Source organism: Schistocerca americana, chromosome X (genome assembly GCF_021461395.2).
Source record: "Schistocerca americana isolate TAMUIC-IGC-003095 chromosome X, iqSchAmer2.1, whole genome shotgun sequence".
Classification (NCBI taxonomy): Eukaryota; Metazoa; Arthropoda; class Insecta; order Orthoptera; family Acrididae; genus Schistocerca; species Schistocerca americana.
This window is the reverse complement of record NC_060130.1, coordinates 138,740,501-138,754,459: the sequence shown is the minus strand read 5'-3', so window position 1 is coordinate 138,754,459 and position 13,959 is coordinate 138,740,501. Positions and strand designations below refer to the sequence as shown.

The 13,959-nt window shown below is 40.7% G+C and overlaps 2 protein-coding genes across 3 annotated transcripts in view; one reads left to right on the top strand and one right to left on the bottom strand.

The window, feature by feature from the left end:
- Nucleotides 1–479: 479 nt before the first annotated feature.
- The window catches only part of LOC124554929 (polyhomeotic-proximal chromatin protein), a 313,908-nt gene continuing 300,428 nt past the window's right edge, over nucleotides 480–13,959 (top strand). For both annotated transcript variants that reach the window (XM_047128622.1, XM_047128624.1), the window contains exon 1: nucleotides 480–786. The gene's annotated coding sequence lies outside the window, so the exon portion shown is untranslated. The remainder of the gene's footprint in view (nucleotides 787–13,959) is intronic.
- Nucleotides 12,978–13,959, bottom strand: part of LOC124555867 (mucin-19-like) — a 166,151-nt gene continuing 165,169 nt past the window's right edge. Inside the window, exon 22 of the mRNA XM_047129930.1 lies at nucleotides 12,978–13,067. Within this exon, the coding sequence (XP_046985886.1) occupies nucleotides 12,978–13,067 (90 nt within the window). The remainder of the gene's footprint in view (nucleotides 13,068–13,959) is intronic.

Below are 13,959 nucleotides of genomic sequence, written 5' to 3'. Positions count from 1 at the left end.
AATACGGGATGTCTGGTCACCCTGCTACAAAATATTGTGATAAGCCGAATAATAATAATAATAATGAAGAACAAATAGAAATCAAATATTTATGGATAGAAAGTGATTGCTTTATGTTTATAATCACACAGCTGCAGCCACCAAGATCTGCGAAGATAAAATGTTGCATAAAACAACAACAACGGGTTACGGATATATTTCACTCATCCCAAGCGTTTTCATCGTCCTCTGCCCCAACATAAAAAATCAGAATAGCGTCTGTTCACCGCTTTTTCCTTGAGTGAGCAGCGGTCCCGAACTCGTCTAATTCATTATCTGCTCCTGTTAACAGGCAATTACATAGAAGTGCCTTATCCGAGAGAATACGTTGCACAGTTTATAGCTCTGCCACTAGGGGCCTCTGTTCTCCGACGCCATGGAATTGTCTGTAAAGTGGCGCCACGACACGTGCAGTAGAGGTACTTTGTAGCTTCATACTTCCGTTTGCCGTGAAGAGTGCGATACGGATAATATGTAGAAAAAATTTAGTTCTTTGCAGATAATACTTCTGAAATGGCCACGTAAATGGTTTAAATTCATTGCATATATTGCAAAATATATGGAAATGACTGATTTTTCATATATTGATGTCAGATAGACACAATTCTGCAAACTTCTATTTTTATGTTGATCCGTTGAAAAACTAGAACAAGGACAGTGTTGCACAGGTGAATATTCGGACTTTTAACTACAAAATACGATGACGATGAAGGTATATCGCCAAGCACAAAAATCCCAGTAGCAGAGGTAAGCTTGTACGTATGTCTAACAGCCATGGGCGACTCTGGTGATGGTTCCAGTAGCTTTAAAACAGGTGATGGTGTTGACAGTATACATGTTAAAACATCCATATAACTATGTACAGAACTGTGGAATAGCGATCTTCATATTAAAACATAGAATCGTGGACTAACTGCTTTGTTCAGCTACTGTAAATCTATAGTGGAAAGCAGATACTGAGATGATGGCTCATGCCAGGAAGATAATTACAATATAAGAACAGTCAGCTGGGCCTGAAAGGGAAGGCTAATCTTTTTACTGGGGCGCAATGGAAACAGTGATATTTTGTGTCATTTAAGTCGTGCCACACACTCTAGACAGACTTAAGGAAATATAGACCTGAATTACAATATAATTAGGACTATAAAGATTTCACTTAGTTATTAGTCACTAAAATTCGTACGTAGTAGAGTTGACTGTAGTTATGAAACAATATTCATAACTGGCGGATTGAGTGACATGAAATTCTTGGCATAAATCTGTAAGCGTGGAATAAAACTAATGAAAGAATCATAACTTCTCATGTCTGCACCTCACCAAATGAGTTAAAATCACGAAGTATGTGCTATGAATGATATGTTTACTTAAAGGAGACTGAAACCAGAAAAATAAGTTTAATATATGATTACAAAAAGACATTCAGAGGATTAATTACGGTTGACATTTTACGGAGAAAATAATAGGACGTTACAGGATTGATAGAAATATGTTTTAAGCTCCGTTAAAAAGGATCAGACTGACTGCCATAATGACATGTATGTCGCCACCTTGATATCAACACCTCATGTACGTGCAGCAAAAGGACAGGTTTATTGCTACGTAGATTTGAGTACAACACAAGAAGTATGCTTTACAAATATTCGAACTAGTAATAAAATCAGTATATTTACGCCATAAGAATACAGTATGTCGCCAGTTCTGATATCCGTCAATTAACAGCTATTACAGGCTATTACAAACTATGTACTTTACATTTGCCATCACTACAGGTTTTTTTCCGTCAGCTGTGTCTTGCATTCATTCCTTCATCGATAATTTTCGATCTGTTATTTTAACGGATAAGACCAGAACATTAGAAGTAAAGTACTTGGTTACACACAGGGCTGTAGATGTGAAGAAACGCCCCTGTTTGCTTTTAAAATTAGATTTGCTGTTGGTCCGTTACATCACTAGACAAGTGCTGGCACAGTTTTGTCACATTGCTAATTATCCCTTTTTGTGCCAACTTTTGAGGAATGTGTACATAATTTTTGTGAACCTTTATCGGTTATTTACAAGCAAGCTCAAAAACGTCGTTACAGCGATGAGTTAAAATTCTTAGAAGTTACCTCCAAGAGCTGTGCGGTTGAACGCTACAGATTACTCAAAATGATTCGTGTTTGCACAAGGAAACATTCTACTGGATACTCCCCCCCCCCCCCCTCAGAAAATTGTTCATCAAGACATTAATGAAAGAGAAGGGGTGTTTCTAAATCGTTATAACCTTGAGGGTGTCTGGGGGAGGAGGAATCAGTGCCCGGAAACATGCCACAGAAACAAACATTCAAAATTACGTATGCACTTGCCAGGAATTGCCTGTCTCCTGAAGATCTTCATCCTATTAAACAACGGCGTCGGTATGCATAGTACCACATTAAATTGTTGGTGCATATTACCAACGACAGTTTAGGATTATAGTTTTACTCAGCAGATTTAATTTTCCAACACCTGTCGTCCACCTTGTTCAGGTTTTTTGTAGGAAAAAACGAAATAATGTCACGAAGTTTATTTAGAAGCAACCTACATATCAGTTTATTTCTCTCGACATTGAAGAAAGAATCATTTGCAGTGCCAATAATTTCTTAAAACCTCATTTCTTCTTGATCAGACCGCCATGATTATCAGTGCTCAGACAAGTCCCAGAAATACTATTGTTTAAAAATAGTCTGTGTTGAGTGACTGAATTACTCTCTGTTACGCTACCTATCTCAAAACGTGACATATAATTCACTAGGTGCATTATCTTAATAATAATAATAATAATAATCCATTTTTAAAGCCGAAATGTCTTAAATTAAAAACATTAAAACCTTCTCAGACAAACTACAGTAAAGAAGTATCACAAAAATTTGAGAGCAAGGAAGTGCTTAAGGAAAGCACATAAAGTAGTCTCGTATATATGTTGGAAAGCCGGAAGATAGCCACAAGATATTGCAGGGAAACAGTGAAGATATTTGAAATTCATAGTGAAGGAAATGGTTACTCCGTAATTAGTACGCAATCACTAATTTTCGTATGATTCACAAAAAGTCCTTTTTGTAGCCTTAGGCTTCATCTTGATATAATGTATAAACTTATCCTGTTGTCCATCTTGTTCAGATTTTTTTTTTTTTTTTTTCTTTTGGTAGGAAAAGTCAGTTGCACAATCTTTAAAAAAGTCTCCAGAAAATACCTGCACATACATAGTCTTAGGGACATCTCCCCCCCTCTCTCCCCTTCCCTTCCCCTCCTTCCCTCCCCCCCCCCCCTCTCTCCCTCGTTTCAGGCAAGTGTCATCGCATTCCCAAGGTTACGGCAATCCGGATGGTCATGGTCAATTTCCTACCTCTTTTCTATACTACCCGACCACGTGCTCGTTCTATAATGATGTACGCCACGAATGTGAAAACCGAAGGCTGCAGAGAACAAAATGAACGTGTATATCATCTCATGCTGTAGAAGATGGTTTGAAACGCATTGTAATGAATCATAATGGTAGGAAAAAGTTGATCATGCACCAGTCGTTCCATCCACATTAAATTAATCACCTGATTGATCGCATAAAACATTAAAATTTTGTTCAGTATTATCGTGTTATGTTATTGACTGTCAGTACTTGAGGTGTTTGATAATTCGATTAGTACTTTAATTGATTTAATAATGTGACACGGCAACCCGGTACACTTGTCAGATTATGAATCCTCAGGTCCAGTGATTATTTTCTGTCACTTACAGCTTCTTTCACCTGAAGGTGAATTGGGTTATCAACAGTTTTACATCGGTACTAACGCTATGTACTTTGATAAATAAATCTGGTTTACTGAAATCTCAGATGAAACACGTAAAAATATATCATTTCCATCAGCACGTAACCTGACGCGTCACTACATCCAAACATCCCCTTCCTGCCGTCCCACTCCATTTCGCATTCGACCCTGTGTCTTACTCATCATCTCTTCTTCCTTATCAGCCTTAGATAATCGTGTCCCAACCTGGTCTCACCTCAGTGTGTAATTCCACTCCCTCTCCTCCTCCGAAAGGAGTTACTCTGAATTACCTATTGAGATTATTTCATGGTCATATTATAGCAATTTCATCAATTGCATTTTTATTGCCTAAAGATGGATAATAAAATAAATGAAAATTAATAAATAATCATCTTTTCATATCTATCCTGAACATGATCGCTCATACACACCACCACCACCACCACCACCTCCACCACCACCTCCACCACCATCATAGCAGTATCAACATGGCCATCCTTGTGTATTTTACTGTTATCATCTGTGCGTGTTTTTAAAAATCATAGTTACCCAACACGTTTGCTTGATTTAATAATTTTCTTCCAAATATGTGCATCTTGGCTAAATTGCGGGTTTTTTCACCCTGCCAACTTGTTACGTCGTGGGGAGTTGAGGAAAAAATATGTTAAAGAAAAATTATGCACCACTTAGATATGCCACGATTCTTCCCCTTACCAAGGCGTTATTCAGATGGTATGATGGAAAGGCGGTTTTCGCCTGTGACGGTAAATGGTGCAGTTGGAACATTTACACCAGTCAAAGAGTTTAATCGATGAATGAGTGAAAATATCTCGCACAAAATTGGTCGGATATCACATAAATCAAATGAATTAAATATATTTACAGTTCACAGACGCACATACGCACTTAGGGGAGAGACACAGAGGGGGAGAGGGGGTGGAGAGAGAGAGAGAGAGAGAGAGAGAGAGAGAGAGAGAGAGAGAGAGAGAGAGAGACCACTAGTGATCCTAGTAGATGTCGGTTTTTATTCTGGAATTTGCGCTTGTTTTCATCTTGTTTTATTTCACACACTCTTAGAGTATTATCTGATGCCCTGCTCATCCCTACACTCAATTCCATATTCAAAGTATATGAGTAGGTTGATTATGAAATTATATACCTGTATGAACCAGAATACTTCTTAGAACCCATCTGGTACATACCAAAAATTGAAAAAATGCGCTTCTGTGTATGTAGGATAATAAGTTCACAACTAGCGTAAGAAACTTTCCGAATGAATGACTAACTCACTATAAAAATGCATCACAGACTAAGTTTTCATATTCTCTTCTTCCTGTGCAGAATATTACGCAAATATAATGGTTTTGAAAGCTACAACAAATGCGCTCCAAATCAGTATCTTAGTGTTTCCATCGGGGTTTCGTATGCTGAATTCTTAAATTGTTCTGGCGGAAGAAGACTGAGAGAGCCGAAGTGAAGAAAATGGACACAGAATACCTTTATAGTCACGGCCGAAAGATAGTACAAGTTATTACAAGACTAAGTTGTAGCATGCGGGGCTCCGCCCAGATGCCAAGCTGCTAAAGAGCAAGCTGTGATGTACTGTCAACATTTGCTGTGACGTACTGTCAACATTTGTTGTCGATGATTCGTACGAGCTCAACCAGTCGATGGTTTTAAGTGCGATGATATTTAACGACACGTACTCGCACATACATGGGAAATATTATATCGTACACTTTGCGGTATAAATGGCGTATACACTGATGAAACAAAGCATTGTGACCACTGACTACGGCGAGAATGAGTGCTGTATGGTGGCGCGGTAAGGACAGTACGTTTATACGTGGAGCAGGCGTATGTGGCAACGTCACAGAACGACGTGTCTGTCGGCTCCAGATAGTCCAGGAGCTGGTTCATCAGTTAGCAGGCATACCCTACTTACGAAAACGCTTCTGTAATAAAAGCGCAAACATAGTTGACACTCGGCGCGGGGCTGATGGGAGAGACTGTAAATGGGAAATGCCTTTACGGTTGCTCCCATCAACCACTACGCCGAGTGTCAACTTTGTTTTCGCGTATAGCACGATATCCTGAGTCTTCTTTACTAAAACAGAAGAAAGAACCAACAGCGCCCCGAGCGAGGTGCTCGAAATATGCATCGCGTCAAGGACGCAAACCGATGGCATCAGTATTATGGCATGGCAGTGTTCACCTGGGCTTCCTTGGGAACTGTGATAGTAAACGAAGGCACCGCGGCAGCCGCGGACTAAGGGAAAGCTACTGCGTATCACCAAAGCAGTTGGTCAAAAATATGGAGACATCGCGAGAAATGGAAGCTTGAAGATAAATGCAGATGCGAGCCAAAACTGCAAGTTTTGCTTTTTGCATTCGACCACGAATGGCACCTGTGCTGTGTCCTCAGTACGTTGCAAGTGTCAGTCGTGGCCAGTACATTGCTGGTACTTCGGTAACCAAGGGAGCCGAAGTGATTGTTGTTTCAAGGATTTACAGGGTGGCCACATTTCACCTGGAGAATCAGAGAAATCTCAGGGAATTCTTTGTTTCCAACCAAGCGCTGGCATTTTATTTTGTCGAGTTTTATAAATAACAAATTTTAAAATACTTAGTATTTCAAAGGGTGTTGACTACATGAATATTATTCCACATAAATTATCGATGTTTAAAGACTGCGGTGTTCTCAACCGAGATTAAAGAGAAAAGTCGTTATTGTGAGATATCCCACTCCCCCTCCCCCCCCCCCCCCACATCGTTAATTATCAGGAATTTCTTATGATGTCATCTTACTCTCCATACCTGGAATTATCAAGGACTTGCTTTTCTTCAGGTTCGAGTCGCAACCCTGATTTATACCGCATACAGGAAAATGAATGAATGTCGCACTCGTGAACCACGTCAGCACGAAAACAATACTAAGGGAGCTACATAAGTTGGGAACTGCAGGGCGAGCTGGAATTCCAAAACCACTCATCAGTGATGCAAATGCAGTGCCGAAAGCAGAAAACCTGGACTATGGAGAAATAGAAGAAAGTCATTTCGTCGGATTCGACTCGTTCCACACAGTGCCCAACTCCTCGCCGAATTTACGTTCCAAGAGTGAAACATGGGGGGGGGGGGGGGGGATGGGTGGTAGGGAGGGTGTACCATGGACCACGGTTACTATTGATGGTCGCATTATTATCAAGGATTATGTGACCATTCTGCTGATCAGGTGTGTCCCAGAGCCCCGCATCGTCTAGTGCTGGCTTTGTGAGCACGAGGATGAATTGTCGCGTCCCCCTTGGCCACAACTGACACAAGATCACAATATTATTGAGCCTTCTGTAGAGAAGGTGTATCACCGGTATCTGAACTATCCACTATTTTGCAGTAAAATGATATAAGATGACTTTAAAACTATAATGGACCCGTATTTATCCGTTCCGAGACGACTGGAAGCAGTTTTGAATGCCAACGGTATTTCTGCACCGTATTAGGCACGGTAATATGTTGTATTTTTGGTTTTTCCACATTTTTGTCCTGTACATTCCTTCACACGCTTTCTTTCACGACGGCGATTCCATCTTCCAACAGTATATCTGTCCGTCACAAGAGCAGCCAGAATCGCACTACAATGGTTCGAAGAACATGATATTGAACTCAAGTTGATGTTTCGGCCCCCCATATTTTCCTGAGAGATCTGAAATGAGCTCTGTGACCTCACTTTAAACTCGCCAGCGGGTCCTATGACGAGTAACTCCATATGCAACAAAACGTACCGTTTCCAGATGGGTCAGACGTGGAGTAGCATTACGTAAGTACGGGTGCCATTGTGACGCGGAATATAGCTAGCAGAACAAGCCAGAATTAGCATTGACTGTGCGTAACAACTTGTGCGCCGGATGCTACCACGCGTCACTGCAATACCAACGTACACGAGCACTCATTTTTCAATGGCCGTGCAGTTTCTAGGCGCATGCCAAACGCTTTTGCGCAAAATTTTCTTCCAGTGAGTCTTACACTCCCAACGCGCATAACACTCGCGTCTGAAAGTGGGTTCTTCCGTGTCATCTCCACTTTGTACGAGTATATGTGATTTCTACCACAAATGAACACCAAATGTGTGATTACAGGTAATATGAAGAAATAGGAGTGCAGCGTCACAACTGGCACAGAAATGTCTTATTTAATTCAACAAACTTATTGACAGCTGCGAATATAGACAGTCCTCAGCTGTGTGATGGAATGGCGGCAATGAAAACTTGGGCCGGACCGGGATTCCAACCCGGATTAGCCGGTTATCGCGAGAGGCCGCCTTACCGTTTGGCCATCCCAGTAGGGCTCACTGTCAGACCCAGACTTCCGTATGTCGTCAGCCGTGTGTCCACAACGTTTGCTCGTACATCCATTATGTATATTTCCGTACAGGGGAGACATTTCACTTGGACGTCGCTTGCCCGGTGTCGGCGGATAAATATTATATTGCAATGCCTGCGTTGTCCCGAATTACGCTGCAAGGTTCATTCGAACATGCTTGTCCGAAGGAACACTGCAGCGTAATTCGGAATAACAAAGGCACTGCGATATCATATGTCTTATTTAATGTCTTTCCAGTCTTTCAAACGGCGTCGAGTTTGTACACGTTGGTAAGCATTTAACGTTTTTTAGTAAAGAATCATTTCAACATTTAAACAGTTATATCACCCGTCTGTTGTTGCTTACAAGTTCGTGCCCATCGGACTAGAAAAAGCCTAATTTCGATGCACAGTTGTTGCCAAGATATCCAGTGATTAACGCTGCCTTACTAAGCCGCATATTGTCAATGTGAAAAACTAGAGGCGTAACGTCTTTAGAAGTTCACTTCAAATATTTGGTTCTCCAAATAGTTGGTAGTGCGAGATGGTTCTCATATTTGAGGAAGACGACGGCATTCCGTATTGAAGAGAATAATAGCTGGATAAGCTCCGTGGCGTTCGAATCTACCTCGCAGTTGTTGAGTGCGTTATTTGTTAGTCGAAACTCTGTTCCTCTTACAGAACTATCAGGTTTACGTATGTGTATCCATCCACGATAAAAGATGGAAAGACACACTGTGGCGCTGACGTTACAAAACCCATATTTTCATCTCCTGCAATGGAAAACTTTAAGCCAAGTAGTAATAGGCACTTTCAATTTTATAACGTGTGTCTGAGATACTGGTCGATGTGTAACGCCGTTGTAAGGAAGTCGGTTGGCAGCATTGGAACATGCGGTCACATTACGAAACCGGATGACGCATCGTCACAGGACACGCTGAATTTCCCCATCTGTCCTTGGCGTGTCTGATGTCCCAACAGGCCAGTGCCCCCCCCCCCCCTCCACCCCCCTCCACCGTGTCATCCCTTCACACACTCACTCTACAGTTTACAAAGACACCAGACCTTTTCGGGAATGTCATTAAAGAGTTACGGAATAGCGACGAAGATGCTATCACAGGAACGATGGTCTCCAAAGGCGAAATGATCATTAGGAAAACTAGGAGCGTATTTGTGTTTAATGGAATTAGTAATTATTGCCAAATGGCCTAAATGACAAACTGAGAACATTTAGTTCAAATCCGACAAACGGAAAAGAGCTGTGGTTGAAGCTAAAAGACGTTTTGAGCCACGCTCCAGATAAATACGTTTCAAGAAAAGCAAATAAGACGAAAACACATACCATGGTATAATGGTACCATTCGAAGAATGTTGTGAAAACGGTGTGTGCTACACTCTTACTGCAAAAAAGACTGCAGGGAAAGTAATAGAGAAAACTTAATAAAAATTCGTGCATTCGTTAGCAGCGCCGCGCGTGTAGACTACAGTAAATTCCACAGTTAGATCCTGGCGAAAGAACTGTCAGGAAATCTTAGGGAGCGCAGTATTTTCTCGTTTTACATAAATAATTTATATACTAGCAATGTCAGCACTGTCAGATTGTTCGTTGCCGATGCTGTTGTCTACAAGACCGTATCATTGTTGTTGATCGCAAGCTGCATGACTTGGAAAATATTTCCACTCGGTGTACTGATTGGTAGTTACCTGTACACGATAATATCTGCTTTGTAATGCTCATAATAAAGAGAAATACATGACGTTATTCGATTAGAAGATTAGTGGTAAACTTGTGAATCCTTTCACATCGTTGAATATTTAGCAGTAATACTAAAAAGCAGTATGAAATAGGACGAACAAGTAAAATGAATAGTAGGGAAGGCGAATGGAAATCTCAGATTTATTGGAAGAATTGAGGGGAACCGCAGTGCAGGCGTAGAGGTATTGCGTACAGTTGTGGAGCACTGCTTCAGCGGTCAAAGAGGCACCATAGTAGACATACCGACTTCAGAGACGCTCTGCCGCGATCGTAGCAGAACAGAGCAGCTCAGACGAGGATGTACTGGCTACTTAAATGTAAATACTTTTTTTTCGCACAGACAGATAAGCGATTACATTGACACGCATACTACTGTGGCTTGCGTCGAACGTATGTAGACATATGCGTATACGTAAGTGCAAATTTTCCTTCCATTACACTGTTCGACATGGGTTTTATTTCTGATATTAAAGTATGTGCTTCTAGACCATTTTTCCGTGGGAAATTCAAATATGTAAACAAAATATCGTTGTCAGGGATACTTTTTATGTAATATGTATATATATGTATATTCAAAATTCATGGCAAACACAGAGACGTTATAGAGAAATACGGGTATGTTGCCGCATCCAGTAGTGATAGAACGTGATAATTTCTTGTGCAACAGCAGGTGGGAAGAATTAGTTATCATTAGTTTATCCCCCGCCACACCTATGTCATTAAGACCACCTGAAACATCTCGTTAACTCGAACGGCGACAGCCGGTCGCTGCCTCGGCAGTAAAGCTTCACGCCTCCTAGGGGCAGGTGCATCGAGTTTAGAACAGTGGTGTTTGCCGCAATTTGTGTCAGTCTTAATGAGTGGGTGTTTTGGCTGACAAGTAACTGTCTGTCATATTTCCGAGCACGGTTGAATTTTTTAGTTCCTGTGTGTAAACTGATTGAGCCTGGTGCTGAAGGTAAAACGACTGCTTGTTTTTACACATCAGCGTTCCTCTAGTTCCCTACTATTAATTTAATACAGGAGTAATACCAAAGTGGTATTTTTAAATTTGCAGAAATGCCACGTCGTCGTGGATGTCGATATAAGCCGGACAACTTCTGCTACATCTGTGGGAAGTTCACTTTTGCCAGAAATAGGAAGAAAATTTCTTCAGTCATAAAGAAAGCGGACTAACATTACTTTGGAGTAGAGGTAGGAGACCAAGATAAAGAATGGGCACCACATTTCTTTTGTGCTGCATGTTACTGCAAACTGATTCAGTGGCGGAAAGGTAAAAAGAATGTGGCGTTGTTTGCTGTTCCCATGGTGTGGAGGGAGCCTAAGGACCATGTTACTGATTGTTATTTCTGTCTAACAAAAATTCAGGGTTTTACAAACAAGAAGTCGAAGAGGCACATTGTTTACCCAGATCTGCCTTCAGCGAGAATGCCAGTGCAGCATTCCGACAACCTTCCAGTACCTTCAAGAGCTCGAGGTCAAATTCCGAGTGACAGTGAAATAAGTAGTACTGAAGAAATCACAGATGATGATTCTTTATATCACTGCACAAGTGAGTCATCGCCACATTTGTTAACACCGGCAGATTTAAATGATTTAGTACGTGATCTAGGACTAAGTAAACAAAAGGCGCAGCTGCTTGGTTCAAGATTACAAGAGTATAATCTACTGCACCAAAGTACTAAAATCAGTGTGTTCAGGCACAGAGAACATGCCTTTATTTCTTATTTTTCAACTGATGAAGCACTGACATTTTGCAATGACGTTGCTGGCCTTATATATCACAGGAGTGGAGACTTTTCATAGATGCATCGAAAACAAGTGTGAAGGGTGTTTTGCTCCATAACAGAAATAAAATACCTTCTGTTCCAGTAGCTTACGCTAGTTTGACAGAAGAGGATTACGAATTCGTACAAAGGATGCTAAATTCATTAAAATACAATGAACACAAATGGAAAATATGTGCAGATTTCAAGGTAATTGCTATGGTACTGGGAGTGCAACAAGGCTACACAAAGTATGCCTGTTTTCTTTGCGAGTGGGATAGTCGAGACCGAAATACTCACTACGTGAAAAAGAAATGGCCTAGGCGAAGATGGAAAGTTGGCGAAAAGACTGTACAACGCGAAAGTCTGGTAGCTCCTGAATATATACTACTTCCACCGCTTCACATCAAACTTGGCCTGATGAAACAATTCGTGAAGGCCATGGATCCAACAGGCTGTGGGATTTGCATATATAGCTACCAAAGTCCCCCGTCTTTCAGCTGCAAAAATAAAGGAAGGTGTATTTGTGGGCCCACAAATCAGGGAGCTGCAGAAAGATGCAAATTTTGAAGCATTTTTAACTGATAAAGAAAAAACCGCATGGGACTGTTTGAAGATGGTTTCGGAAAACTTCCTCGGAAGAAGAGCTACTAACTACAAAGCAATGGAGAAGGATGTGATCAAAGCATATCGGGATTTGGGGTGCAATATGTCTTTGATGGTACATGTGATGGACTCTCATCTGGACTACCTCACAGAGAGTTGTAGTGACGTATCGGATGAACATGGGGAAAGATTCCATAAAGACATTTCTACCATAGAAAGGCGCTATGAAAGGAAGTGGGTACCTTCTGTGTTAGCAGATAATTGCTGGAATATCATTCGAGAGAAGAAAGATTCATAATGCAAGAGAAAAAAGTGATGCGCATTACAAGGCAGTGGCTCATTGTTTGTCAATTTTCTGTAATTTTTCATGTCAAATAAATGCTTCAAAGTGTATACACAAAGGTTATTGTGTTATATGTTAGATCCCACCCTCCATTAATGTGATGAACTTATAACATCATAAAGATGTGCATTTGTTTGTCGAATTTCACCTCACGTTTGCTGCACTATATCAGAAACTGAAATAAGAAATAAAATTGCGATTACTCACAAACTATCCCTGACAGAAAAGAAACAAAAACAGTTTTCAATTCAGCACTCAAAATACAACTAAGATCACAATATTTTTATCAGAAATAGAAAAAAAGTTTTTTTTTTTTGTAGAACAGTGTTATTCTTCGAGCATAGCAGTACCAAGGAAGCCGTCGGGAGTCATGCACATAAATACAGTAAGGAACATCCTCTGGGTCTTAGCCTTAACCTGTGATATGTACACACGCCAACAACCAAGTAATTTGTCAAGGATTTCTGTAAAATGCAGATAGAAGGCTTTTTGTACGTCCAGAAAAAGTGACCATTGATAATTCTGTAACGGGACTTTGTTGATGCGATTTTAATTAGTGCATCTGCTATAAAAACAGCTACTCTTTTTGGATTATACCGGATAGGGCAAGCTAACTGTACGTCGTAAACGGGGTGCACAAGACTGTGAAGACAACCTAAAGGGACTAGGGAACGAAACCTTGTTGAAAGTAAGAGGACGCTCACAATATCAACAAGAAAAGTAAAAATGCCTTAAAATTTTTTTTCGTATCATAGTGTCTAACCATTTTATTATCGAACGTGGTAACCAAGAAACGTGCAAATCTCGCGACTCGAGTACATGATATCGTGTCGAAGATTAGCTTTCTTTGTGCTGCCAAAAACACAAATGGGTTTTCTATTCCTCTTCTGATGGACAGAGCTGCGTCTGTGAAGAATTTGGCGGTTCATAACTCATCAAGTAAAAATTTCTGGTACTAACTACATTCGGACTATTGGAATATTTTCCAGGTCTCAGTAAGGCCATTGCCATGATAGTAGTTCCTCCAAATAGACTTTTTTTGAGAAAATAGTTCACGACGTCCACTCAAAGATGATTACTCTTGTTTTCAGTGACGTGATCTACATTTGCTAATGGACGCGACAGATTATTGTTCAGCTGCTGTGGACAGCTAATCCCAGATCACGTAAGAAAAGTGATCTGGGTAGCTAATGACGAATTGACGAATGCAGATGCCGAGACTCAGAAATGTCTGCCTGCGTGCTGGCCAATTTGGCACATCAGGTGTAATACGCTGATGCCACTTATACTATCATTCAGTTTTTTGATT